General features: G+C 51.5%; 1 protein-coding gene across 2 annotated transcripts in view; it reads right to left on the bottom strand.

Annotated features, from left to right (window-relative positions):
• Positions 1 to 5,750: 5,750 nt before the first annotated feature.
• Positions 5,751 to 27,871, bottom strand: part of IFT43 (intraflagellar transport 43) — a 77,479-nt gene continuing 55,358 nt past the window's right edge. The window contains exons 6-9 of one of the 2 annotated variants that reach the window (XM_024568339.3): positions 7,109 to 7,181; positions 6,765 to 6,840; positions 6,234 to 6,296; positions 5,751 to 6,070 (exon numbers count right to left, since the gene is read on the bottom strand). In XM_024568339.3, the coding sequence (XP_024424107.2) occupies positions 5,951 to 6,070; positions 6,234 to 6,296; positions 6,765 to 6,840; positions 7,109 to 7,181 (332 nt within the window). In that variant the 3' untranslated portion in view covers positions 5,751 to 5,950. The remainder of the gene's footprint in view (positions 6,071 to 6,233; positions 6,297 to 6,764; positions 6,841 to 7,108; positions 7,182 to 27,871) is intronic. The other variant, XM_045201921.2, reaches the window with a different exon arrangement.

Raw genomic sequence — 27,871 nt, 5'->3', positions numbered from 1 at the left:
GGCCAGCCACCGTTCTGTGGGAGCCAAGAGCCCCTGCAGCCGGGAATTCTGGGCTAATGCTCAGCCCTGGCACCGTCCCCTCTCTCTCGCCGACCCCTCTGGTCCAGGTCACCACGACAGATGCTGGGAACATATGCCCGGAATTAATTCACTCCATCACAGCCACAAGAGGGACGGCGCTTCCTCCGTCTGCTCCCGACTCCCTTGCTTTCTGATTTCAACCTCACTAAAAGAAAAACCCGATTTCCCCCTCCTTTGCTCCTAACCCCCCTCCACTGGGTTTTCTCTTCATTATTCTGAGCCCACTGCCAAAGGTGTTTGACTCCTAGAGACTCCCCCTGCCGCATCCTGAATAGAATCAAAGGGCCGAGGAGGAGCCCAGAGTCCCTCTGCCCTGCTTTTTGTGTGCAGATTATGTGCCAGCTTTGCTGGAACTGATGACTGTTCTGTTTTCCTTTTCTTAAGGGAAGTTTGGCTCTCTCTTCCAGGAGCCAGAATCGCCCCGCCCTTCCAGTCCTCCCTGACATCTACTCAATCCACTCCTCCGGCAACTCCTCTTCTGGAGAGCAAGAGCAGCCGGACTTTGGGAGCCTGCGGGTGTTGCTATTTCCCATCTCCATTCTCCCCTCCAAGGAGGAGTTGGCAAGCTTTTTCTGTCGAGGACCAGAAAGTAAATATTTTAGGCTTTGCAGGCCACACAGCCTCTAACACTACTAAGTTCTGCTCTTGTATCACGAAAGCATCTATAGACAACAGGCAAGGGAAGGACTGGGGCTCCGTTCTGGGCAAATTTTCCTAGAACAGGCGGTGGCTGGATCCGGCCCAGGGGCTGCAGTTTCCTGCTCTGAGCAAACCAACTCCACCTCTGTATGTCTCAGTGTACAAAAGAAGCTCCCGCTCGCGTTCTCTCTCTCTCTCTCTCTCTCTCTCTCTCTCTCTCCCCCCTCCCTCCCTTCATCTGCACCTTGCAGGGGATTGTGTGGGCTCCTCACTCACCTGGAAAGCCTCTCTGGTTTTCCAAACCAGTGCTTTGAAAATGTAGATGAAACTTGTCTGTTTCTTTACTAGATTGTGAGCTCCCTGGGGACAGTACCATATCTGATTTGACTTTGAACTCCTGGAATATGCATGGGGCTTGATAGAAACCCAAACAACACCCCCATTTTATCCTGAAGAAGCTCACAGGCTAGTGGGGAAAACGGCATGAGCTCTGTGTTCTCAAAACAGAGAGAAGCTCAATGACAGGAGGAAGGGGCGGGGGGGACCAGGAGAATGTGCCTCCTATAAATTTAATAGCAACCTTGGAAAAACTTACGGAAAGGAGACAGAGAAGAAAAAAAAAGAACACGATCCTGTTACCCTAAAACACTAAAAGACAGACAAACAGAGCTGATGCCCTGGAAACAGTCTGGCAGTTTCCCTAAAAGTTAAACATAGACATATCACATGACCCAGCAATTTCACTCTTAGAACAATGTCACTACCTAAAAGAAATAAAAACACACGTCCACATCAAGACAGGTATGTGAATGTCCACAGGGGCGTTGTTCATAATAGCCCCAAACTGGAAACTCGAATGTCCCTCGACCGATGAACAACAGTCAGACAGAACGGGGTATGGACCCCCACAACCGAAGACCATGCAGCGATCGGAAGAATGAACCACTGACGCATGCTCCAGCATGGATGGACCTTGAAAACACGCAATGTGAACAGAGCCAGACACGAAAGATGACATGCTATACGAGTCCATTTGTGTGTGCAAATGCATAGAGTCAAAAGCAGATCAGGGGTTGCCGAGGGCTGGGAGTGGGGGCGGATGAACTGTAAGTGAACCCAAGGGGACTCTGGAGGGTGATGAAAATGTCCTACTACAGGGCCATGGTGATGGCTGTGTAACTCCATCAATGTACTTAAACCACTGAATCGCACGCTTTCGGTAGGTGAATTTTAAGGCATGCATATTATACCTCAGTAAACTTGCTATAAAAACAAAACAGAAAAACTCCAGTGCCAAGCCATTCTGTGTATGCATGGCTGACAAACGATGCATGGGGGGAAATGAAGGTGGTATCCCACAGCCAAACACAGGTGCTATTGCAATAAAATACCCAGTGTGACTTATCCCGTGTTCACTACTCGACCACCTCCAGTTCTAAACTCTAACAGCAGTCAGCTTTCACTGGGCATCACAACCCTAAGAGGAGAGTATGAATAGCACCCCATTTCACAGGTGAGGAAACAGGATCAGAAGGGGACGCAGCTCACGTAAGGACCCACAGCTACTAAGTGGCAGAGCTGGGACTGGAACCCAGGCCTGCCCGATTCCGGAATCTGTGTTCTCTGCCCCTGCTCCCTGCCTCCTCCACTTACCCCCACCCCCATGGACTCTCTGTGCCTCAGCAGAACAGCATGGCACTGCTTAGGCAGGCAGAGTAGGGAGGCCACGCTGCCTCATCTTGCTGTAGCAGCTGCTACCTTTCATTTAGGTCTCCAGCACCCATGCTCCCTGGAGCCCCCCAAACCGCTCATCAAGAAAGGCCTTGGTGTGTGGCAGCAGCACATTTGGTGAAGGTGCTAGTATCAGTTTCTGTCTGGAGCACAGAGTTCCAAAGGCCAGTCTGAGTGTCCTGGGATTTAACAGAGATGAGCCAACACTCAGGGGCAGAGATGACCTCAGGTTCAGCCACAGGCCTGCCCAGTTGACCTGCTTGCTCAAGCTTTTCATCGGAGCTGCAGGTTTCCAGGGAGCGTTCCACGCCGGGGGCCCTACAATGCCGCCCTGTCTTCCCAGCGCACCAGTTCCCTGCACCCGTCCCCCCCAACCCCCCTCCTGGCAGGGAGTTGGCAGTGGCCCCCTCACCTGTGGTCCATGGCAGACAGAGCTCATTGTTCCCCTCTCTCAACGCAGCATTAACTGTTTGCTTCTTTCAAGCTGAGGCATGAAGAGGCTGTGCAGCCGTTTGGATAAAATTTCCCAAAGGCTGCCCAGCAAGCCCGAGGAGGCCTAAGAGTGTGTGTGTCCCTGAAGGGAGTGGACCCCACATGACCAGGGTCTTTTCTGTGATAAACCCAGGCCTTGGGCACAGCAAGACAGAGCATCTCCTCTCCCTTCCTCCCCTCCACCCAGCACACTGGCTTCCTGCTGATACTCAAACAAGCCAGGTACAAGTCTTTCTGCTGGCTTCTTGCAAATACTGTTCTCACTCCTGGAACACTATTCCCAGGTACCCTTCTTTTACCTTCTTCAGCTCTTTGCTCAAATGCCACCTCTACAGTGAGGCCTCCCCTGACCACCCACTCAAAGCTGCAGCCTCCACCCTGCACTCCCTACCCCGTCCTGCTTTACTCTTCTCCGTAGCCTCTATTCCCATCTGATGTACCATTTTCCTTGTCTGTCCACCTCCCCCTCCTCCAGGGGTAAGTGCTGGGAGGGAGGGGAGCTGGCCTTGTCTAGGCCTATCTCCGCAGTGACGAGAACAGAGCCTGGCACATACTAAGCAATCAGAATTTTAGGAAGGAACAATGCAAAGACGCCAAGGGAGGTTTTGTCAGAGACCAGCTGGGACTTCTGAAACCTGCTCAGAGGTGACACAAGCCCGTCTAGGAGAAACGGGTGAGGAACCAGTGAACACGCCACACGGAGACAGCTGTACCAAGACATTCCATGCCGCCCCCCATGCCTGCACAAAACCACACTGTGGGGACCTGCAGATGTCTGTCCGTTCTGCTGTGCCCTGTGGGCCATCTTCCTGGGAAGCCCTCTGAAGTCTGGTGGGCGATCCCGCTGGATGGGACATAAGGAAGGTGTCTCAGATGTCGAGTAAGAACTGGGTAGATGTAGGTTCTGGAACAACCTGTCATTCTCCGCGAGCTCTGAAGAGTGATGTCAAGTGCATTATCAAGCATGAAGCCCAGACAGGACATGGCCAGGGCACAGGCAGGTGAACTGGCCACACATGGCCTGAACCTGGCCCTTGTCCACACTTAGCTCATGTAACTTAGCAACTATTCCTCTCCTAGGTCCACTGGCTTCACCTCACCCACCAAGGCCAGGACTCTTGAGCTCAGCCGTGATGAGGGGCTTCGCATCCAGAAGGTCACAGGTTTGATTCCCAGGCAGGGTGCATACTGGGTTGTGGGTTTAGTTCCCGGCTGGGGCACGTGTAAGACGCAACCACCCCATGCATGTCCTCAGGTGAGGATATTGAAAAATAAATAGATACAGCACGGTGGTGTCAGACGACTTGGTTTTGAATTCCAGCTTTGCCACTAAGTAGATGGAGAAATCTTGGTCAATCTCTTTACCTCTCTGAGCCTCACCTATAAAATGGGCTAAGGGTATTGCTTTGCCGGGTAGTTGTGAGGATTAAGCAAATGATTGCTATGTGTAAGCCCAGTGTCTGGCATGTGTTAAATGTCAGGACATGTCAGATCTTGTTGCTGTTGTTGTTATAAAATAAAGGGAGGAAGGAAGTCAACCCCAGCCACGTGCTCTGGCTGGCTAAAGACCCCCAAGGTTCTCAGAGTCCTCAGGCAGGTGAATTCGTGGGTCATTAAGGCACTAGAAATACAGCCTTTCTCCTTTGGGTTTCAGAAGGATGCAGGCTTGTGAAAAACCAGCCTGGACGGAAACTTCTCAGTGACGATGGGGATTATTCCAAAGAGGGGCTGTCTGGGCTAAAAGTGTGACTCTTTCGGAAGAGGAGAAGAAACCCCAAAGCCACTAAATCCCAGGGTTTATAATTAGTAGACAAGCCATCTCTGCCTGCTCTGGAGCCTGCTTGGCTCACTGGGGAAGGGTACACATAGTCATTCAAAAATAACCCCCCAGTGGGTTTTTGAAGTGTTGAGCCTCTTTGTTTTTCTGAATTTTAATGAAGGGCTTTCCAGGCAGGAAAGGAGCAACACTCTGCACTCCCCATGGCCGAGGAGCCGGGCTTAGTTACCAGCTAACTAAGCGGCTGCCAGCCTGCATGGGCCTATCCAAGTGGCAGCTAGGAGAGGTGGGCAGGGAAACGTCCCTGTCCTCAGATGAGAAGTCTCGGGGAAAAAGAGAGAGAAACTAAACTAAAGGTGTCTCTGTTTAGGAAAAGGCTCCGGCTCTGCTCCTGTTCTCAGTGCATTTTGGAAAGCAGCAGCGGGGACAAGCTGCTGCCAGTCTGAAAGCAGGGGTCCAGGGCTGCCTACGAGAGGGTTTCTCTGGCATTCTCTGGGCTGCCATGCTGGCCCCGCTCACAGGAGCCAGGAACGGGGCTCTGGGAACCTGTGGCTGAAGGAAACATGACTTGGGAGCCCCAGGCACAGGTTGCCAGAAGAGGGTGAAAGGGGAGTGCTGTCAGAAGAGCCACCAAACCCTGGGATGTGTCACCTTATCACACCCACTTCTTGCTGTCCTCAGCTAAGCCACCTAAACCACAAAGGAGACAGTGCAACTTCGCTAATGTGACTAGAAGTCCACAGTAAGAAAGGTGTCCCGCCAGGCCCACCCCTGGTTCCCAGCAGGCAGCTGCCTCCAACCTCCCATGCCCCTGCGTCCATGTGCTTACGGGTAGATGCTCCAAGGAACTACTGTGGCCTCGGTGGACGGAACCGCTTCCAGGAGTGCCCACCCTTCTCTCCCTGATCTAGCTGTCCCTCACGCTCTGCCTTCCATGGTGGGGACAGTGCCCATCACATTGTTCAAAATCTGCTTCCTTCACTCTTGACAGATCCTTCCAAGAGCGTGCTGGAAAGAAATGAAGAAACAGTTGCAGAAAAAAAGCAATTTATTACAACTGAATGATCCGAAGTGGTCTCCTGAAAATAAAGATTTTTATTACAAAAAATTTCATATAAAAATCCTAAGCTGCTTGCAAGCTTCTTTTCAGTTTTAGGCTTACAGCCATTTTAAAAGTCCAAAGCGGAGGTTACTGTGTGCAGGAAGAGTGGTCTGTTGTCCCCCGCGGGCTCAGGTGTGTGCGGACTGTCCCACAGGGTCCTCCTTCTCTGTCTGCAGCAGGTCCCACTCGGTGAGGAGCTCTGAGGACACCTCAGTGTAGAGACGGTCCCAGTCCCAGCTGACGTCGTCCTGCCGAGAGAGGTACTGCTGGGTGAGACACAGGAAGGCCTTTCCCTGCAGTCACAGCCCCCCTCCCACGCCCATCGGTAGGGAGGCGGAGGTGGGCCTGGGGAGCCAGCTGGTTACAGGAAGGACTCGGCTGAGGGAGGGAGAAGCTGCTATTGCTACATACTTCCCGAACCTCCTGCTCCGGCGCGAGGACTTTGGTGAGGAGCTTCAGGTCGATCTCTCCGTCCTGTGAATGGGGGAGAACAAAAGGGCTGTGCACCTCGAGGGGCCTTTGGACAATTCTCTCTCGCAAAGTGAGGAGGATCAGGTTGTGGTGGGACTTCCCAAGCCCAGACTTGCAGGAATGTGTTCTAAAAGAGTAAACACGTGAGTGGACCACATGGCCACTGAGAGAACGCTAGGACATCCTGCAGGCTGGGCATCCTTCGGGGGAAGTCAGCATTGGGAGGGGAAGGCAGGGCCTGACAGCAGCACAGCCCTGGGGCCAGCGCATCTACTGACCCCAAGTGGGGAGCCATGGGAACACGCGGGAGCCTGCGCTGGGAAACACTGGATTATGTTGTGTCTGGAGATGCTGGAATAGCCAAGGAAAGGCCCTGTTGCCAGGTGGCCTCAGAGTCCCACAGAGGCACCGAGACATCCCCAAGGATGCAGCCTGGAGCCCGCCCCTCTCCACGGAAGCTGTTCTACTCACCAGGGTCTGGAAGGCTGCGTACTTCATGAGGTCGTTGTCCAGGTCACGGTAGGTCATCACCCGGTTCACCTGGACGCTGTGGGACAGATAGAATGTGAGGAGGAACCACAGGCAGCACCAGTTCCACGAGTGCTGCTGGGCCACTGTCCCCAGAGCCTCCTAGGCAGCTAGGGAAGGCCCGGAACAGGAAGGAAATGTCTAACGAACTAGGAACCGGGGGAGGGAGCCCATCGCCAAAAGCACGTGGGTCTGCACTGGGTGGCAGCAGCACTGGAGTGGGCACTGGGGTGTGTGAAGGCACATGTTCCCCACCTCCCTCCAGCTTCATACCTAATATAACATACCTGGGAGGGGCTGCCACCTGCAAAACAAAGTCTTCTTCCTGTACTTCTTCCAGATCCGGAATAACAAGAATATCTGCAGTAAGAGGAGGTGGCAAGCTGTCAGCAGCACGAACAGGGATCTCTCCTGTTGCTTCATTTACTCCTTACTGCCCTCAACACGCCAGCCAGCCACGGGGCTCTAGGCTGGGGGAACAATGGACGCCCAGACACAGTCTCTGCCCTGCAGGGGCTCCCAGGCGAGGGCTGCGGGACTGAACAAGAGCTGCGCATTGGCGTCAGAGGTAGAATGTCAGCAACTCCTGAATCCCAGGCTTTATCCCAGAACCAGCTGGAATGGGACCTCCTGGGTGGGGCTCAGGCGTCTGCATCTTTCCCTAAGATTTCTTCGGCGATCCTGATGTACACTCCAGGTTTGGGGTCCCTGGAGTGGGTCTCCCAGGAGAAATGTAAAGAAATGAGGAGAGTCTCAGCCAGCACCTGCGGAAGTGCTTACATTAGAGGAGAGGGAAGAGGAGGAATCGGTAAGTGAGCCTGCCATGGCCAGGGATGGAGGAACTGAGGAGGCGGTGCCGGGAGGCGAATGTCACTGTGAGTGCACCTCCTCGTGACTGAGGCCCACACGTGCATCAGCTCGTCACAGTCTTCGTGGCCCCGAGCCTGTATCTGAAGGTCATTTTTCCCCTAATGGCACAACCTGGCTCCCTGGCAGTGCATCCGAGATCGGGGCCTCCATCGCCAGGTCTAACATAAAAACAGTGCCGATGCCACAGAGGACGCTTCGCACGCTGTCTCACCGAGACTGCCCTTCTCTGAATCTCCACGTGAGACAGACAAACAGAACAGGAGACCCAGGGCCATTGCTGTCACCGGTTTAACAAAGTCATGCAAACACAGAAACAGAGACAGCCCGTCGCGTGATTGTGCCAACTGGCTTAAGGTACAAAAAGAGTCCGTCTTCTCATGGGGACAACCTAACACGCTCTGGAAGTAGTCCCTTCTCCAAATGAGTCTCGCTCCCTGGCAGAGGGGCTTTCTTTGTTTTACCCAGACTGCAGAGAGGGGCACAGTGAAAGAGATGGGGCAGGAGAAAAGGTCGAGTGGGCTCAGAGTCCTAGCACTCCCCAACCAGCTGCAAGTATTAAAAGGAGGAAAAATCCCAGGGAGAAGAGAAAAGTGAAGAGATTTTCGTTTTTGCTTCCAACGACTGAATCCTATTTTACTTTTAAAAGAGATGCAGAATCATTTCAAGAATGGCTGGGAAGACCCTTGCCACTTTCAGGCTGTTCTGTGTTGAGACTCTGTGCTTGCTCTAGTCAAGCGAAGCCCAGAACATGGGTCAGTTCCAGGCCTGGTGTCTTTATTACTGCTTCAGACTGGGGGTTACAGGTGCTGCACCTGGAAAAAGAGAAAGTACGCAAGGGAGAGGCAGAAAACAGGACAGAGAGAAAGAGACAGTTGGAGAAAGAGAGTGGTTAAAGGAATAAAAAAGGATAAAATAAAAAGAAACGGCTGATAGGGGAAACAGAGAAGACACACACATCATCCCCAAAACGATGAACCACACCCAGCCAGTCCTCCATCTAGCAAAAGGCTGCTCAGAACTTAGACGGTCTCTCTCTACACCACTAAAGAATAGAGATGGATTCTCTAAGATTCTATCTCTTAGGCTAATAGAAATTTAGCTTTCTCGTACACTCTTGCCCTGCATGACGAATACTCCGTGGCAAGGGCTGTGGCTGACGCTGTCCACAGCCCCGGGCAAGTGGGGGTCCCGGGCTGGGGCGACTGCACAGGCCCCGCAGCAGGGCAGGGAGGAAGCTGGTGGCGCCGTGCGCTACCAGCGGTGTGCTGGTTTTGGAGTGCGCCAGTCAGCTGCCCCTGGCTCTCCTCACATGTGGAGTCCAGCCTGAGATGAATATTCAGAAGTCGGTAAGAAAACGCCCCATGCTGAGCCCGGGGCTCAGGACGGGTCTTCCCCAAGTCCCCTTTCCCTGCACAACACGAGCATTTGTGTCCTGTCAACTCTGCCCCGCTTGGCCCAGCTCCGAGGAGCCGCACTGCAGCCCAGTGTCCACTCTGACTGCCCCCGGGCTTCTCTCTTCATCCCCACCCCCTTCTCCACACGTGCGCAAAGGAGTGTGGGGCCGGCCCATCTGTGACAGATCAGAGGTCAGTGCGGGCCTTGGCCAAGGGGCCTCTCAGAGTGGCACTGGTGGGGCTGGCCACACAGTGGGACTTCTCTCTAATTGGAAGCCTGGTGCCCAACAGAACCCGGTGAACCGCCTGAGCGGGACAGAGCCAGCGATGACAGCCAGGCCAAGGCAAGCTGGACGTTCCGGTGCAGTGACAGCTTGAGCTGTCGCAGCGGAGTCAGGCCATCCAACTCCCAGCCCCCCGTGGAACAGGTGGCCGTGGCGCAGGCTCTGGGCAAACTTCAAAGAACTTCACAATTTTCCAGTTTCTGATTTATAATCACGGACGAGTACTTGCTCGTGTTTACATAATCTGTTCCTGGGAATTTTTGTTCTTTCTCTCCTTCCCTCCACACCCCCCACCCCCAGCCCACACACATACCATGGACAAACCTAGGAAAAGAAAACGGACTTGAGAAATCCACCACTTCACACAATGACCGGCATGAAATGATCTGGCCCTGCCTGCAATCAGCACGGACGGCTACCTGCCCTGCAAGTCTGGACCAGTGACCTAGTCTGCTCCAGGCCGTCAAGTTCAACATTCAAAGGCACCCAATTTTGATACAGACAACAAGAGGAATACAAGAGTCTGCTGTACTACTGCTGACAAGCTACCACTATTAAAAAACTAATAATCATGCTAACTTTATTGTCGTTTTCTCCTATGCTGCTAAAAAAGGAAGAACTTTAACAGAAACAACGAGTGAAGTACATGGGCAGGACTCCCCACTGGTTAAGAGTGCAGGCTCGGGAGGCAGGATGGCTGACTTCGAATCCTCCATGTACTAGCTGTGTGATTTGACCCTCTGGCCACAGTTTCTTCATTGTAAAACTGATACAATTATACAGAACACCCACTGCATACAGTTGCTGTAAGTGTTAAAGGGAATAATCTTCATAAAATACTAAGTGCTGTGCTATTCTTATTCATTTGACAGATACAATATTGAGCATGGAGACAGACTATAGGGTTCTACCTTCCTTTTCTCACTTACTCCTGCCCATTTTCCAGATGAGAACACTGAGGCTGAGGAGCATTATGCAGCTTGCACAAGGGGAAACCATTAATAACGAACAGAACCCACTTCCAACGCCAGTCCGACTGCACCCACTCACCTGCCCACACCCACCCGTGCCTCCTCTGCAAGGTACAGTGCCTTCGGAGCTGCCTCCTCCGGTGGAGCGGTGAGGGACTGCCTGCAGTCGGGCAGCTTCACTCTGCCTGAGACTCAGTGCCCTCTGTTCCTGGGCGTTTCTCTAGATACCAATAACCGTAAATAAGCCAAGTCTCTCCCTCGTCATGTGCCCTGACTCGCTACTTTCCTACAATAAGGCCCAACGGGGCAGAATGAGAAGAGCGCACTGATGCCAGAGGCCCCGGGGACTCATTCTCTGCCACCCTCCGTAAACCAGCCCCAGGGAGAGGGAGGTGGCTGGGCTCCTAGAGCAACCCCAGGAGAGGGGAGGGCGAGGCCAGGGGCTAAACCTCCAGTGCATGGGAGCAGGTGCCCTCAGCCCTCAGCTCAGCTCTGCCCCATGCAGGCCGCCATCCCAGCTCCGACACCTCAGACGGAACGAGCTTTCTTCGCGTCTTGGCCGCCTCTCGTATCAGCCTCTTATCTCACGCACTATTCGACCTGCTCACCCACCCCGCAGATGACCCAGGTACCACGCGCTGGGGAAACGGCATTTGTTTGCTCGTTCATACACTCATTCATTCATTCAAGGAATACTGATTGGGCACCTACTATGCAAAAGGCACCAGGCTAAGTGGTACCTGTAACACCAGCAAATAAAACAGATGTGGCCCCTGTCTTTGTGGAGCACCAGTGTAGCGGGAGACGGTAAGCAAATAAATTCAAATACGTACCGTGAGGGAGACTAACTGGATTCTATGGCTAAAAATAACAGGGGGACCTAACTGTCTTATTTTTAAAGATAAACATAACATCACACATGGTAATAAATTTAAACGCTGCAGAAAAGTTCACAATGAAAAATGTCCTTTCCTCGTATGAGCCCCAGGTGTCCCCCTAGAGGTAATCGCTATTAACAATTTCTGGGATGTACATGCCGAAAAGAATTTATGCCCACCACAGCACACATATCCTTTTTAATAAAAACGGTGCACAAATGGGATCACTTTCCACACATGTCGTTCTGCAGCTTGCTTTTATCCTTCCAGATACTATACTGATACATCTTATTCTTTTTTTTCAAAGACTTTATATATTTATTTATTTTGGAGAGGGAGAGGGAGAGAAACATTAATGTGTGGTTGCCTCCTCTGCCCACCGGGGACCTGGCCCTCGACCCAAGCATGTGCCCTAACCGGGAATCGAACCGGCGACCCTCTAGTTCACAGGTCAGCACTCAATCCACTGAGCCACACCAGCCAGGGCAACATCTTATTCTTTTAAGTGACCACCTAGTATTACTGAATGGATGCTCCATAATGCATTTATTTAATCCAGTCCAGAGAGGATCTAATTTAGAATTTGGGGGGTAGGGTGGGGTGAGGGGTTAGGGAAGCTCCCTGAATTAGGACAATGCAGCTGAAAGTGAAAAGACTCAACCAGGCAGGGGGTGGCATGCGCAAAGGCACTGTGAGGCGAGAAGTACCTTGCAACACTGAAGAAACTGAAGGCCAGTGTGGTTGGCATGGAGGGCCGGGCACAGTGGCACGGGGCGAGGCAGGGGAGAGGGTGCCTGGTGCCAGGTGAGGAAGCTCCGTGTCAACCAGCCAGGAAACATGGACCAGGTACCTGTTATACACAAGACCCCTCTGAGGCATGCAGGGGACAACCAAGATGCCGAAGCTACAAAGGGGGTCTACGCATAAGAAAGAATAGATGAGCAGCAGAAGAAAAATGCACATCCTTTCCTTTGTGAATCGTCGCAGAATCCGACCGGCAGAATTCTGAGCTTGCTGCTTGTCTTTCCCTCATTCTTCACTCAAGGCCCCGGGGCAGACCTCACTGCCTTTCAGTGGGTAAAGTGAGCCTGGACCTCGGCCTGCACCCTAGGTGGAAAGCTCTCAAGGACCACATCCTGGTCACTTCTGCATTCCCAAGGACTAAAGGACAGCTGCACAAAACTGAACCCTCTGATCTGAAAGTCACACACGTGGAGGAGCTGCATCGACCTCCTCCCCATTATTCCAATTAGAGTGTAGGTGCTACTGAAGCCCGGAGTTGCCTGCATGGGTTCCTTTCACAGCAACAGCCAAGAGCGATCCTCGGCTACTTCCTGGGGTCGACAACATCCTAGCAAAGGCTCCCTTGGAGCTGCTCCTGCTGGGAAGGGTCCCTGCATAAACAAGGAACCACCGGGGAGTGGGGACAAGGGCGCAGGGGAGGAGGCATTCAAACGTGGTCCTCACAGACTTCCATCCTGAGGCCGGGCCGCAGGGCTCTCCACACTGCTCCCTGTGTTTTTCTCCTGGGATCTCTAGGGTGTCCCACTGTGTAATCTACTCTCTGGGAGCCCCTCATAAAGGCTTGTTAACACAGTGAGAGCCGATTTCAAAGAGAAAGATCATCGCCAAGTGGGAAACTCATGATGATGCCAGAACACTGGTCTGCCAACAAATCTACCCACCAACCACCAGCTGAAACCACAGAAATGAGGAACGTTTTCATAAATAACAGAGATAAATAATAGAAACGTATGGGAATACCAGGAGGATCCATTCCAACTGCTTTCAAAAACGTGCGAAGCGGCCACGGCCCTGGAATGCATTTATCACGGACAGTATCATCACACTGCGCACTAAGACGTTAACTCCCCCGCCAGGTCCCAGGGGGAGGCTCTGGGCCCCTGCTCCCGACAGTCGAAGTCTGCCTGCCTCTGCCTGCAAAGCTGGCCCCGCTCTCTGTGATGCATTCTGGGATAGCCTGCACCCCAACCCAGCTGTTGTTTGGGTATAATTGGAACAGAAAGTGACTTCTCAGACTGGACTCAGTTGGAAATGAGTGCCCCTGAGCATCACGCAGGCCCGTCACCTGGAGTGTAGAGCCTGGTCCTGCAGGAAGGAGGGAACAAAGAAAGCACCCCAGTCTGGCCCATGAGTCCCACAGAGAGCCCTCCTTTCTGTGTCCCTTTAGGTTCTTGCTGATTTTCTTAGTTGGAGCTTTCTGAATGGAATCTCCTCATCACACGCAGAAGAGTTTCTAGAGAGCGACATAAAGACTGCACCACACTCCGGCACTTTCTCACCTGACACTTAGTAACTGATACAAGTGGTTGGCCTGCCTTGTCACGTTCCTGGCCGTGCTTACTGACCACACGCCCCTTCTCACTGCGACCACTAATGAGCTTCCGACGGCAAAGGCCCTGCCTGCTCACATGCAATCTCTTCCCAGAGCTGCCTTCCCACTCGGTGCCCTGGCCGCTACGGAGCACTCGCCGGCCGCTAAGGGCTCACATCCAACCTCCCACAACCAAGGTCCATAACCAGTCCACACGGAAGGGATCTGGACGTGCTGCTCAAGGACACCCCAGCGAGATCAGTCCAGACGGCCCCGAATTCTGTGCCCAAAGTCAGCAGACCTCAGCAGAGCCCACGGGCAACAGGAAACAATGTCCACGGTTTTGGGAGACGGCAACTTTAAACCAGGGATCATTATAATTTTTCTCTGCAGCTGCAAAACTTTGTTTTACTGAATGCTGTTACCTCCTGCATCACGTATGGGGAATTTTAAACAGGCAAATGGAAGAAGGTCTGATTGAAGATGAAGTTAAGTGAAAGAAATTGGTCTCATTTAGCCCATGACAGGATTCATCTGTGTTCCCAAGTCCACTGAGGTGGCATCATGGACGTTTCATATTCATGAGCTGCGGCGACACTGTGTCCCCTCATTTACAAAGAGCCGTGTTCAGCAAATTCTGTCCCTGTGGACACTCCGTGCATTTCATGGTCTTGTCAGAGAGACATCAAACGCTCCAGTAACCAAATACCAGAAAACGGCTTTAATTAGTGGATCTCAATCGTATAAATAATTTTTTTCTAAAAGAAAAAAATGGAGAATTTTTTAAAAAGAGAGAAGAAAGGGGGAAAGCAGTAGGCAACAGGCTTCAAACACTCGAAGGAACAAGGGAAAGAGACGGTCTCAGAGGAGCTCCTGAGGGAGCCTCGGCCCAGCACGGTTGGCCCCCTGCTCTCCGAGCCAGGGTTCGAGGGGCAGAGACCTGTCTGCAGGTCCCTGGCAGGCCCGCTGTATGGGGACCTACCCCTCATGATGATACCCGATAGAGGCCGGCTCCAGCCTGTACTCATCACAGCCAGACGAGGAGAAAGGCAAATGAGAAGAGCGCCTGGAAACTGCGATGCTGGCTAGAGAGCCAGGCTGCAAAGGTGAGAAACAGGACTGACTGTGAGCAAAACGCACAGCCCAAGACGGGGGAGAGTGTCTGTTTGGGAACAGGTCCCAGAGGAAGTGTGCACAGAGGAACAGAGAGGACAGGCCCCGTCCGGAGGTGCCATCTTGGGTTTGCTTGGTTTCTCCCATCGGTGTTCCCTAGGGTGAAATGCCGCCATGCTCCTGCCAAACTGAGTCTCCCCGAACACTGCTGCGGGAAGATCACAGACCTCAGGATCTAAATAGCCGATTGCTCTTCGCAGCACCGAGCTGCAGGGACTCTCCTGGCTGGCGATGGGTTGGAGAGGAAACTTGGGACTGATTTCGGTTTCTGAGACAAGCCAGGCCTCAGCACAGTGTGGTGCTGGCTGGTTCACAGGCGGAGCAGGGGTTTTGAGTAAGAGTGGTGACTCAGCTCGAGCTACCTCACGGCGTGCGACAGTCAGCTCTCACGTACTGCCCACAGAGGGACCTTGGCGCATTTCTGAAGGAGCCATGAATGCGGCACCCCAGAATGAGATTTCCCCCATCACCCCCTGTCCACTGAGTGCTGTGTAAGAAACTGTATCAGTCATGCAAGGGGCCGTCAACCAGGAGGGACCCTTTCAAGCAATTCAAAGGCAGTGCTCCTAAGAGACAAGCACGGCCCAACGAGGATTCTCGATGGGGAAAGATCCCACCCTGCCCAGGAGCCGGACACTGGGGAACCCCAGTGTCACCTGCTGGGGTGACCGCTAGGGAACATCAAATCACTGGTTACGGACAACTGAAGGGAACAAAGAACAGGGAACGGGGACGCTCTCCACCACTCCAGCGGCTCTCCTGGCTTCGTGGTGGTTCCAGCTTTGACCCGCCGAGGTGTGTTCAGAGGAGGTAGGGGTAAAGGACTTCACAGACATAGAGGAATGAAGTGGCTGGAAGGGATGGAAACTGAGGAACTCTCCGCTCTCTTCAATAGGGCCCAAGATGAGTGACACGATATTAATGTGACAGAAAACAGCTTCTCAGAGCCGCCAGTAGGAGCATGTCAGAAACCAGGCATATCTGATTCTATTTCATCCTCCTCATGTTACACCAAAAAACAAGACAAACTAGACCGCTTTCATTCTAAATCTTTAGTTTTGTATTTTCCTTATATATATTTATTAAAAAAATGCTGCTTTGATCGGTGCCACCCGTGACACCCCCTCCCCCACACGCTGCTGAACAGCTCCCCCGTGCGAGGCCACTGCCGGTGACAGCCCGCTGGTTTTGATCACAGCCCTTCCGAGTCGGATTTTCATAAGACAGATGAGCACTCTTACTGCGGCCTGCTCTCCTCAGATGAGAAACGGAGGGGGCGGGGGAGGACGGGTCCTGAGGGAGCTGCGCGACAATCAAGGGCTGCGTGGCGCTTTCTCTGTCCCTCGCTGCTGCAATTTTCAAAGGCGTCTGCCTCGGGCACTTTTAAATGATGGTGTCTCAATTCTGTAATCATCTTTCAAGAACTTTCTCTTAAAGGGTCTTTTAGGTGAACCGAGTCTGTCAACCACACTTATGGACTCAGGAATCATCCTCAGTGTGTGTCCCGTGTGGGTGTACACAGACGAGTACACCCCCACACACAGAACACCTGTGAATTTTTGGAAAGCTGGTAGAACCTAAAGTTAGATCAAGTTCATCTCTTGCTGGGGTCATGGGGTCCATGACGCCTCTCCCCGAGACCTCTGTTCTGCCTAGACTGGGTCCTTCTTTAGGAACTAATTTCCACGTGTGACGTGGCAGAAGGAAAAGACTTCTCCACCCGAGGGCTGAGCGATGTGCTGTGTCCAACCGCGGGTGCACAGGCACGCCTTTCCCTTCCCATCCTCCGAGGCCATCTGGCCTTCTACTCAGGAGCACACACACAGCCACCAGTCGTCCCAGGCCACAGCTTGCTGTCACTTTGGTTTCAAAGGCTATTTGGAGCGACTCTACAACTGTCTTTTCTCATCATAAAGGCCATTATGGCTTTTTACACAGACTCCACCTAGAACACCAAGCCTCTATTTCTTTCAAATAAAACTCTAAGCGGTCCAAGACCTCCCTGGGCAGGGGTCCTCACCACTATGGGCCTGTCTGCATTTAGGTCTCTCTGCTGCTCTCGTTCCTCGTCCACCCAGTCCCTTCACAGGGCGCCGGGGAAGTACGCGTGCCTCTCCCGCAAAGCTGCAACACTGCCTGCAGTCACACCTAGGACCATCACAAAAGTAAATGGGACTGGTTTTGTCCTATCCTGATGCGGCCTTCTGTAGTCAACCAAGACAGAATCCAAGGAGATAGCAAATAAATACCTGATCTCCATATCGATTTTAGGGACAGTCAGCTGTCTTTGACTTTGGTCGGTGCTTAGTGCTGGCTGATTTATTATTAATCACATTCCTCCAGGACACAGACTATCGCAGGTTGCTGTCGGAGCTTTCTCGCTCTGAGTTCCTGGGAGGTTAATGTGACCTGCTTCATTCACAACATGCATTGCACAACGTGGCACAAGACCTTCAGCCGCATTCTTCCCATTCTTGCTCTTCAGATGGGGTCGTGCAGGTCGGCCGCTCACATGGACAAAGAAAATGGAACCCCGGAGGTCACTGTCAACCGAGTTTCAGGCAGAGGTGTTCGTGACAGTAAGTTTGAAAAGTCTGATGTGACCTAGAGGTTTCAGAGCACCACTAGGGGCACAGAGCATCTGTCCCAGCTCTGCCAACGAGCAGGAGGTCTGGACAAGACCCCGGGCTACACCCGCACCAGGGTAAGGTAGAAGACGGCCAAGATCCCCTCTCCAGAGGACGCAGCACAGGCGCCAGAATTCATTATGTAAACGCAATCTCAATGGATTTGCTAGCAGAGAAAGCATAACAAGAAAGAGAGGAATAGTCAAACCTGGAGATTCTGCTTCATGTCACAGAACTTTAAAGACCTGGTCTCTGGCTTTTCTCTGCTCAGCCCAGGTGTTGCTGTAGACAAGACTTCACAGGGAGAGGTTCGGTCACGCTGAGGACATGGGCCAGCAGGTAAATCTGGGAACCAGGAAAGGAGAGCAAATAGGCAACAGGGTGCTGAAAAAATTACTGGAGACAAACTTCCTCAACAAGCAGGGCTGAGAAAAGAGCCTGCCACAGGGAGGCAGTGAGAGCAGAGTGACCAGGAGTCACAAAGACCCCACCTGACCTCCAGCTCCACCACTTTCCAGAGGCAATGTAGGGGGCAGCCAGTTCGTACTGGCTTATGAGAGCTAAAGGCGAAATTTTTAGGGCTTTTGCCCACGGGCTGTTAAGCATAAATATTACTGAAGATTAAATGATATATCCTTATAATTAAATAAATTAAATTAAAAATGAAGATAATGTTCAAAATTCACCACTCCCTAAATTTTACTACATTGAACTTTACCTACGCTCTTGGAACTATGTACATCTACTGTAGCAGCAGGTGCAAACACGATACAACGCTAGAGTGCAGCTGCCCATCTCCTCCCAGCCCGCAGTCGGCGACGGCATGTTGGGAGCTTGGAACCAACCATGGGAGGGTATCTGCACCACAGAAACCGGCAAATGCTACCAATGAGGTGGTTAAATACAGCAGTCCCTCCCCCCCACCCCCCCCCGGCACTCCTTATCTGCAGGGGCTACATTCGAGGCCCCCAGCGCACGCCTGAAGCTATGGGCACTAGCAAACCCTACACACACTTTGTTTTCCCTACTCATACATACCTATAAACAAGTGTGATTTATGAACCAGGCACAGTAAGAGATTAACAACTAATAATAAAATAGAACAATTAAAACAATACACTATAATAAAAGCCATGTAAACGTGGTCTCTCTCTGGTAACTGATCTGATAGCAGAGACAGCTGCAAAGTGACTAACGTAGAGTATACGGCATGAATACGCCGGACGAAGGGAGGACTCGAATCTTAGGAAGGACGGGGCGGGAAGAAGCAAGATGTCATCACACTACTCAGAACAGCATGCAATTTAAAAAATGGTTTTTAAAATTATTTTCCAAGATTTTATTTATTTATTTTTAGAGAGAGGGGAAGGGAAGGAAAGAGGGAGGGAAACACCGATGTGCAAAAGAGACATCTCAATGGCTTGCCTCTCGCATGCCCCCAACCAGGGACCTGGCCCTCGACCCAGGCATGTGGCCTGACCAGGAATCGAACCGGAGACCTTTCGGTGAGCAGGCCAGGACTCAATCCACTGTGCCACCCCAGCCAGAGCTAAAGCTTATGAATTTTTTTATTTCTGGAAGTTTCCATCGACTATTTTTGGACTACAGCTGGATGTGGGTAACTGAGACCACAGAAAGCAAAAGCACAGATAAGGGGGACGTCTATATTTACCAGCACATCACTACTCATTAGTCCTGTGCCTTCTGTGAGTCACTTAACTTCCCACGGCTTCAACTGCCTCCTCTGCGATAGGGTGGTAGGTGACCAGCTTCCCTCATGGACAGCGCGGGTCAACTGAAGTATCGCAGGCAACGCCGCGCAGTGCCTGGCTCTCGGGGACACTCAACTGGCAACGATCCACAGCACTTCTTACAGCGCCCCCTTCTTTCTCCAATTGCTTACTCGGCATCCCATAGACAGAACAAAGATTAGCAAAGCACACAGCCAAAAGAGAGGATAGCCAATCCTCGGCCCAGTGAGGCCCATCCCAGCCCTGTCCCCCCCGTGGGTGCGTTTACATCCCAGGAGCTCCTGTGAGCGATTGTCAGGGAAGGGGAATGGAAGGCACGGGTTTGGAAAGACCTTAGCGTTAGTTCTAGTGACTTTGAATTTAAAAAGACAAGTTGATTTTAAGGAACATTATTTAATTTAAAAAATCAGTGCTGGTTAGAATAGTTTTTAAAAATTAGAGAAGCAAAGGAACTAGGTTTAGGGGCCTCTTAAGAAGTCCCACGTGCTGTTCTGAGCCTAAGGAAGGAACATTGTTCTCACTCAGCAAGAGAAAGGAACTGAGACACCAGGGTTCCAATTTATCTGGACTTAAACAATTCTTTCCACTTTCCCTTTCTCTGCATTAAAGCTGTTTAGGCTCAGAATGACCGCTCTTTGCAGAACGGATGAAGAATATGGCGGATGGATTAAGCAAAGAGTGAGAAAGAACCCCAAAGAGTTAGAAAGCCTGGAGACAGAGAAGAATGGGAAGGGGGGGGGAGAGGAGCGGCGGAGCGACAGCCCTCTACAGATAGCATTTTTCTAATTCCACCGACAGTCTAGCATCTCCCATCTCATCCAGCCTCACTGCTTGGCTGTGTTCAGCCACTTTTACCTATTTTCCCTGTTGACATGGATAGAAAATTGAGCAATTACCCTTAAACTCGGAGCTCTCAGATCATCCAGATTGCTACACTTGCAGCATTAAGTCCCCAATTGCCCCTGGCTAGAAGTGGCTCAACCCAGCTTGTCCTTTAGGAATTAAACACTTTTGGGTTGGCCATAAGGGTTTATTATTCCTAGGGTTTGAGATACTCGATTCTGTCAAAACTGGACCTCAGGATACAAAGAGCACAGCCCCCTCCAGTGGGGACAGGCATGTCTGAGAGGCACTGGGAGCTGCCGGGAGGTGGGAGGGGCAGTTCCGCCCACAGTCCGGGCTACACCAGGTACAGTGGCTGTGTGTGCAAGCAAGAGCTAATCCTTTTTTCTCAGCTCCTGCTTACAGAGACGTCCCACTTTCTAAGGCCATATTTTGGGGCTCACAAGTTCTTTCTTAACTTGTATTTAACTCCAAGACAAACTTTGAAAGTTGAGTCCATAATCTAATCATGTTTTCAGAGATTGTCTCAGTTTGAATACTGGGGGTTTTATTTTTTGTTGTTAAATATTATTTTTAGAGAGAAGGGAAGGGAGAAACATCAATGTGTCGTTGCCTCTCATATGTCTCGTGCTGGGGACCTGGCCGGCAACCTAGGCTTGTGCCCTGACTGGGAATTGAACCAGGGACCTTTTGGTTCGCAGGCCAGCACTCAGTCCACTGAGCCACAGCAGCCAGGGCTGAATGCTGCTCTTTTTTAAAAACAAAGAATTGTTCTCCTATTTGTGTGCCTCTCAATGTTCCTTCTTCAAGCTTCACATACTATCCAGAGTTTACATTCTGAGAACTAGATGTTAAGAGCTGGAAGAGACCAAACAGGCCTGGATGCTTCTGGGATTAGAGAGGTGACAGGACTTTGTACCTGCTGTCTTCTCTACCAGGGTCCCCCCACCCAACTTCTAGCCCCCATTGCTGGCAACTCTATCGTCCTTCAAGTTGAAGTTTAAGTCACTTCTTCAGAGCGGCCTTTCCTCATCGCCCAATTCAAATCAGTGGACTCAATCGCAATTTGTCCTTACTTATTTCGTTGTCTGACTACTTCTTTAGTCCCTACTTCCCAGACTAGACTGTAAGCTGTGTGAGGGCAAGGACTAATGGTGTTTTGCTCACCACCATATGCCCAGTGCCCAACCCTATGCATCGTACATAGTAGGTAGTCAACGAAAGGTGGTTAAGTGAACAAATGAATGAACAAATGAATGACCCACCCAAAGTCACTTGCAGAGACTGGGTTGGATTCCTTTTTCAGATCTGATGTTTTTTCTCTGACCCCCTCCCACCCTCCAGGACAGAAGTCTAAAGGCCTTAGGACAAACCTGTAACTCGATTCCAAGAATACTAATGGGTAATCAGGTCTCTAAAGGATGGTCATCTGAACAGTAAAGATCAGGTTTGCCGTCCTCCAGCGTGGAGATCCGGAGGTCATTTGGGCCTTGGGCTGTCGATCATTCTCAGCTGTTCTCCACAATCATGTATCCCAGCTCCCTGAAGCACTGGGCTAGCTCTAGCTGTGAGGGACTCCACCTAGGATCAGCAGTCTCCAGACTTCACTAAAGGCAGTCTCTGTGGGGACACTGAGTATGTGTCTTTGAGAATGGACCACGATCAGGGCTTAACTCTGTGGAAAGCCCCTGTCCTCTAGTGAATTCCCTATTCAGTCTCCATGTGGAGTCTCCACTGTGCCAGGCCACTTGCCTTGGAAGGCCGTTCACTTTCTCCTGAACCTCACCAAGCCCGGTCCATCCTGCAGGACCCCACGCAGGTTCTTCCTCAAGTGCCCTCTGCCCCCTGGGATCACTTCCTCTTCTGGATTCGCAGGCCTCAATACTGTAAACCACCAATCACCACGACCATCAGCTGCCTCTGCCATCCTTCATCCTGTGGGCTTCGCTACCTAGCTCCTGCAGTGCCTTCCGTCTTTCAGGTTCCGTCTCCCAGCAAAATGCAGCGCTCCTTTAGGGCGGAGCCCTGTAAGGTTTTATGAAGGATTTGTAAATCACGTCCCAAAGGCCTGTTCCAAAGGGCAGGTGCGTTTTGTTCTGTTTATGAAGCGATTTTTAAAAATTCTTTGTCACTTTTTGAAATATGAATTTGGAAACGTTCAGACCACGACATCTCCCTCCATCAGCGCCATGCCCTTCAGCTGTTTGCGGACTGCGCTGGGCCTCCGCCTGGCCACACAGGCGCTGGAGCTCCTGGCCTATCCTGGCCTTGCAGACAGTTTCCACGCAGTGGTACACTCTGGCCGACCGGCAGGTCCCCAACTTCCTCTAAATATCACTCACTCTCCGTTTCTCATCCTATAAACACACCTTATCCTGAAAGTCCTTCCTTCTTCCATTTTTCCATTCACTTCCTTCGGAAGCCTGAGGCATCAATGGAGGGAGGGCAAGCAGGGCTTCTCTTCTCCGCCTAGGCCCCTCCCCAGGGAGGAGCACACGTAGCCAGAGTGAAGCCAGGGAGGCTGAGTGCTAAGAAACGGGTTGGATAGACAGACTGGAGAGATGCAGCTCCTGAAAGTCTCCCATCAAAGACGGGGAGGGAAGGGTGTGTGTCTCACCAGAGCAGAGCAGGAGCGGAGGGCTCTCCTTCACCACCTCCGGCATCTGGCACAGCACTGGCCACAGGGGGCGCCGCAGGAAAGCCTGCCGGTGTCCGCCTAGGGCTGATGCTAGAAGGAGACCAGCTGTCTGAGGGGAGCCCTGACCTTGCGATCATCATTTTTGTTCCCCAAGATTCATCTCCTCCTTTGGGAGTGCTTGCCAATCACCCGCCCCCACCAAGTAAGTACAAGGACAATAACAGCCCCTTCTCACTGATAACGTTCCTAGCACTGACAACCTCAAAGACCCTGGATGCGATTTTCGAGGGAACCAGTGAGTTCCCTTACAGGTGCCCAAACATCTGCTTCGTGTCGCTGCCGAATGAGTGTCCAGGGGTGACTCCGGGCACTCGCTCACAGAGTGCCCCCATCCACTGGCTACTCTGAGTTCAAAGGAGCAGTCTTTACTAGTCAACCGAGTAATTCTCTGAGCAAAGATAATTCTAGAAACCAGTTATATGTAATGTATGACTCCTACTGCATAATGGATTCTAAACATTCACATACAGAGAAATGGACTAAGTCAAGTGTGAAGTGTAACGTATGAACTGATTTTCCATCGAAGGACTTGGCATAACCGCATGGACAACAGATTTATGCCTGGAAGAGGCATCCCTCCTAGAAGGTAAACTCAAGAAGAGTTTTATGCTTCAAACCTCCAGAGCCAAAATAAAGGCCAAATCAGAAATCTCACGTTCTAAGTGTCTGACCCGAAAGAAGCACCAGAGGTGCTCTCTGCAAACAGGCATCTTCCCTCCATTCTGAATGACCCTGCACTAAGTGTCCTGTCGGTCATGCTGGGCGCTCCGCAGCACAGCCCTGGGAGCCAGCGCGAGCCCACCTGTGGAAGGAGGCGCCAGCATGGCCGGGCTGGGCCACGCCTAGCCTAGCCATTTGTTACGGTCCAGAGGCTAAGGGCAAGGACTCTGGGTCAAGACCTGTGCTCAAGTCCTGGTCTGCGCTGCGCAGCACCGGAGATACGGTGGTGAGCGCAGCAGCCCACCTCGTCCTGGTGCCGTCGTGTACAGGCTGTGGCCTTGGGCCAGGCCACCTTGTTTTGCTTCAATCTGCTCATCTTTAACAGGAGGGATATAGAATAATCAAAATGTCCTTTAACCGGTGAATACACAACCAAAATGCGATACGCCCATTGATTCATTATTACTGATAAAAACGAACCGGCCAACGATAGAGGTAACAACCTGCCTGAATCTCGTGATCGTCACGATGAGTGAACTAACCTGAGTGCAGCAAAACACATATGTATGATTTAATTTGTGTAAAATTCCAGAAAATGCACACCAATCTTTTCCCGACAAAAAACGGGCCGGCAGTCTGAGGAGGGGCAAAGGAGGGGCTGGGGAGCACGTAAAGCCCTCAGGCAACGGAAGTGCTCCCAGCGCTGAGCCAGGGGGTGGTTCCACGGGACACACGGCAGGTGCCATTCAAACTGTGCCCTTTAGATGAAGGCCCTTTACTGCATGTGAATGAGACCTCCAAAGAGTTGGTTCTAACACACTCGCCCGTAGATTTGTGTTGAGAAGTACATGAGGAAAAAACTGTAAAGCAGGAGGCTTCGAAGCTGGTCCACGGCAAACGTCAGATGGTGAGGGTGACGGCAGTGATGCTGGTGAACGCACGGTGCACGGGGATCGTTCTCCTGGGAGAACCAGAGTCCCCCGCTGCGCTGATTTGTGTAATAATCTCTAAACCTCAGTCGCTCAGATGTCAAACAACAGGTTTGGACAAAACAGCCTATACAGCTACTTAGCGCGGCAACAGTTTGATTCGAACGTGGTGCTGCCACAGCAGCCGCCGGCACACCCTTCCCATAGCACACACTTCTGACGGGTGGAAACCATGGTATTCAGAAGGCTTTGCTGTAACATTTACCAGGTACTCCTGGAAATGCAGCATTTTTCACACATTGAAAAAAGTGGAGGAATAGAATTTCAGAAGCCCTTTGAAGGGAGTTGGAAAGAGGTCCAAGGAAGAGTGTGGAGAGGGCTGGAGAATACCACTTGGGCAAACCTCCTGTGGACCGTGGATTTAATAAGCATCTCAGAGCTGCCAGCATCGACATTCCCATGCGCACTGCTCCCCAGCCACCTGCCAGCTTTGCGATGTCTGGCAGGGACCCTGCCCTGAGTCCTTTGGCACGTCCTCCAGGATGGTGGCCCTGCCGCCCTGCACAACCAATGGCTGAAGCAACAGACAACTTGTTAGGCCAGGCTGACCGAACATGTGGCCAGCCGCTGCCCAGCACCGAGCCACCGCAGCAGCCAGTTTAACACTGGCAGAGGGCATCCTAGGTACAGGTCTGGAAAAACAGACTTCGGGAACAGAGGTGCAGAACAGGGTCGCTGGGAATTATTAGTGGGCGGAGAAATTTGGCAGCTACGAGTCTAGTGAGTAGAGCTACGGAGGAATTCCTAGCCAAAAGGAATGAGCGTGTAGTAAGAGATCACGGCAAAGCAAAGAAAACGCGCAAGAATGACGAGAGCACGCTTCCCAGCCCTACCAAATCTGAGAGCGCGGACTGAATTCCTGACCTCCCGTGTCGGCCTCAAAACCCCTTCGGAATGAGGCGAGGCAGAACTTTTCAAGCAACGCCCCTCCCCTCCAGTCCTGAGTGTTGGTTTTAGGGGTACTACACCAGGGTCACCAAACTTGTGTGCAAAACAGTCACCCAGGAGCATACTGAAGTTAGTGCACACCCCTTGGCCCCAACTCCAGCTTCCACTTTGTGAGTGGCCTGGGAATCCGCACTTTAACCATTATTCCAGAACATTTCACAAACGTCCTATGTGACCCTCGCCCCAATCCTGTGAGGTGGCTGTAAGGCAGAGGTATCATCCAAGTCTTACTGATTTACTTCCCTCCTCCACTTTGTAGTCACGTGCACAGGTCAGACAGCAGAAGGCTGTGGGCCTCCACTTCTAGCCACAAGAGAGTAACTGGTACCAGACTTGCCTTTCTACCGTCAACAATTAGAAAACTGGAGAAAACGTAAGACACAACTATTTTCAGACAGTGGACAAGGCAGCACAGGACTGGGAGTCCTGGGGGAAGGGAACTACATGAGGGGGCCCTGCAGGCACCCTGGCTTTCTGTCTTGAGGTACCTCCTGGACGCTGGCACGGGGAGGGGGGCCCCGCCTGGAGCACGGAGAGCTTGCAGAGTTGAGGAGACAGAGGTCACAGGTTAGGGGGCTGAGGTAGCTGGAATTTGAGAAGCAGGATGTGGCGGGGGGCGGGGGGGGGGGCTACGTGGGAAGAGCTCCAGAAGTCTGGATGGACCGCACACTGAGCTGTGCGTGTACAGGGGCCAAACTGCACAAGGCTGGGCAACGATCACTACCAGCGAGGTGTGCGCTGAGTGGTCCCCAGAGCTCACGCGGAGCCGGGAGAGGGTCAGCTCCCCCCAAGCCAGTGCGGGGTCCTTGCTGGACGGCCAGGCACGCAGCAGAGACATCTGAGTGTCTTACTGTTGCGGGCTAACTCCAGACTTGCGTTGATGAAGCTTAAAACAATCCTCAAAGTGATCAGGTTGCTCGACAGTACGCTAACCACCTCCCAAAACAAATACATCGGGCTTTAAAGAAAGACAACAGACCCAGACACAGCCCAGGAACACTCGCAACGGCCCACGCCCAGTCAAAAAGCTGCTAATCAAGCCGGTAAGTGTGACTTGTAACCAAAGGAAAAAATGAGCAAACAGAAACAGGTTCAGAAAAGACAGATGATAGAATTAGCAGAAGACGACTTTCAAACAGCTACTAATAAAGGTTACCATTATCAAGGAAAAATAAAAACATGAATAAAATACGGAGAAAAATGGAAGATATGTCTTTCTCTATACAGAAGGGTAAGTGGAGCCTCTAGAGCTGAAAATACAGTGTCTGAAGCAACAAGTTTCCTGGACGGGTTTGACAGCAGTCAGACATTAAGGAGGAAAAAATCAGGTGCACGGTGACGGAAACAACCCAAACCGAAGCAGAGTTTAAAACGGACCAGAACAAAGCAAAGCAAAACAGAGCCTCGACGACCTGTGCGGCAATTTCCACTGACACAACCCACACACCTGTAACTGGGGTCCCAGGAGGATCTGGAGGAGAGAAAAATATACTCAAAGAAATAATGGCTCAAATTCTCTGAATCTGATGAAAACAATACATCAACAGACTCAAGAAGTTCCAGTAGGATAAACACAAAGTAAGCCACACCAAGGCACATTATAACTAAATTGCTGAAAATAAAAGATTAAAGAAAATAAATCTTAAAAGCAGCCAGAGAAGAAAAAGACACTGCATACAGGGGAACAGAGATAAGAATTACCGCTGACTTCTCATCAGAAACAATGCCAGCCAGATGACAAATAACTACTTAAAGCGCTAAAAGGAAAAGAAAAAACTGTCAGCCCAGAATTCTTTATCTGGTGAAAAGTAAAGACATTTTCAGACAAACAAGGCTGAGAGGATTTTGCCAGAGGACCTGCTCTACAAAAAATATTAAATGAAGTTTTCAGGCACAAGGAAAATGATACCAGATGGAAACTGAATTCGACACAAAGGAATAGTGTAGAAATGGTAAATACACAGGTTTTAAAAACAAGGCTTTGATAATTTAGGTCCCAAATATAATCTCTCTAATAGGTTTCTTATAAAAAGTACACACAAACTTTCTATTTTCTCTTGAGTCTGGAACTCGGGCTTTAGCAGCGCCACAGCTACTGGTCTATTTAGTGCTTTTTCCCCTTTGGCGGCAACGCCAGCCATTAACTGACCACTATGTTCCGATGCGAAGACGAATTGGGACCTGGTGTCTGCCACCACGGCGTTAGGGCCTGGTGCCAACAAAGAATTGAAGTGTGACTCACGTAGCTCTGTGACTATGGGCAGCTCATCCCCTCTCTGTACTTTAGTTCCCACAGCTCTAAATCGGGGACAGCAGTAGTAACATCTCACAGGGTGGCTGTGGTGGTAAAATGCCTTAACATCTGTAATCTGGCAGAGCAGCGCCCGATGTGTAATAAACACCTAATAAATATCAGCTATGGTTGCTGCTATTGTTGCAAGGTTGCCCAGGAGGTCACAGGAGCCCAAAGAACATCTGAGTCAGAGAGGGAGTGGGTGGAAAGGGAAGACACTTCAGAGGCAGCAATGCTTCGGCTGAGTTTGGAAGGACAAGGAGGGCTAGTGGCTAAAGAAGGCAGTGAGGGACTCCGGGCAGAGGCAGCGGCACTCATGAGGCATGGAGGAGGCCA

This window comes from Desmodus rotundus, chromosome 7 (genome assembly GCF_022682495.2).
Source record: "Desmodus rotundus isolate HL8 chromosome 7, HLdesRot8A.1, whole genome shotgun sequence".
Lineage (NCBI taxonomy): Eukaryota > Metazoa > Chordata > Mammalia > Chiroptera > Phyllostomidae > Desmodus > Desmodus rotundus.
Note: the sequence above shows the minus strand (reverse complement) of the source record. Positions and strands in the feature narration are given on the sequence as shown.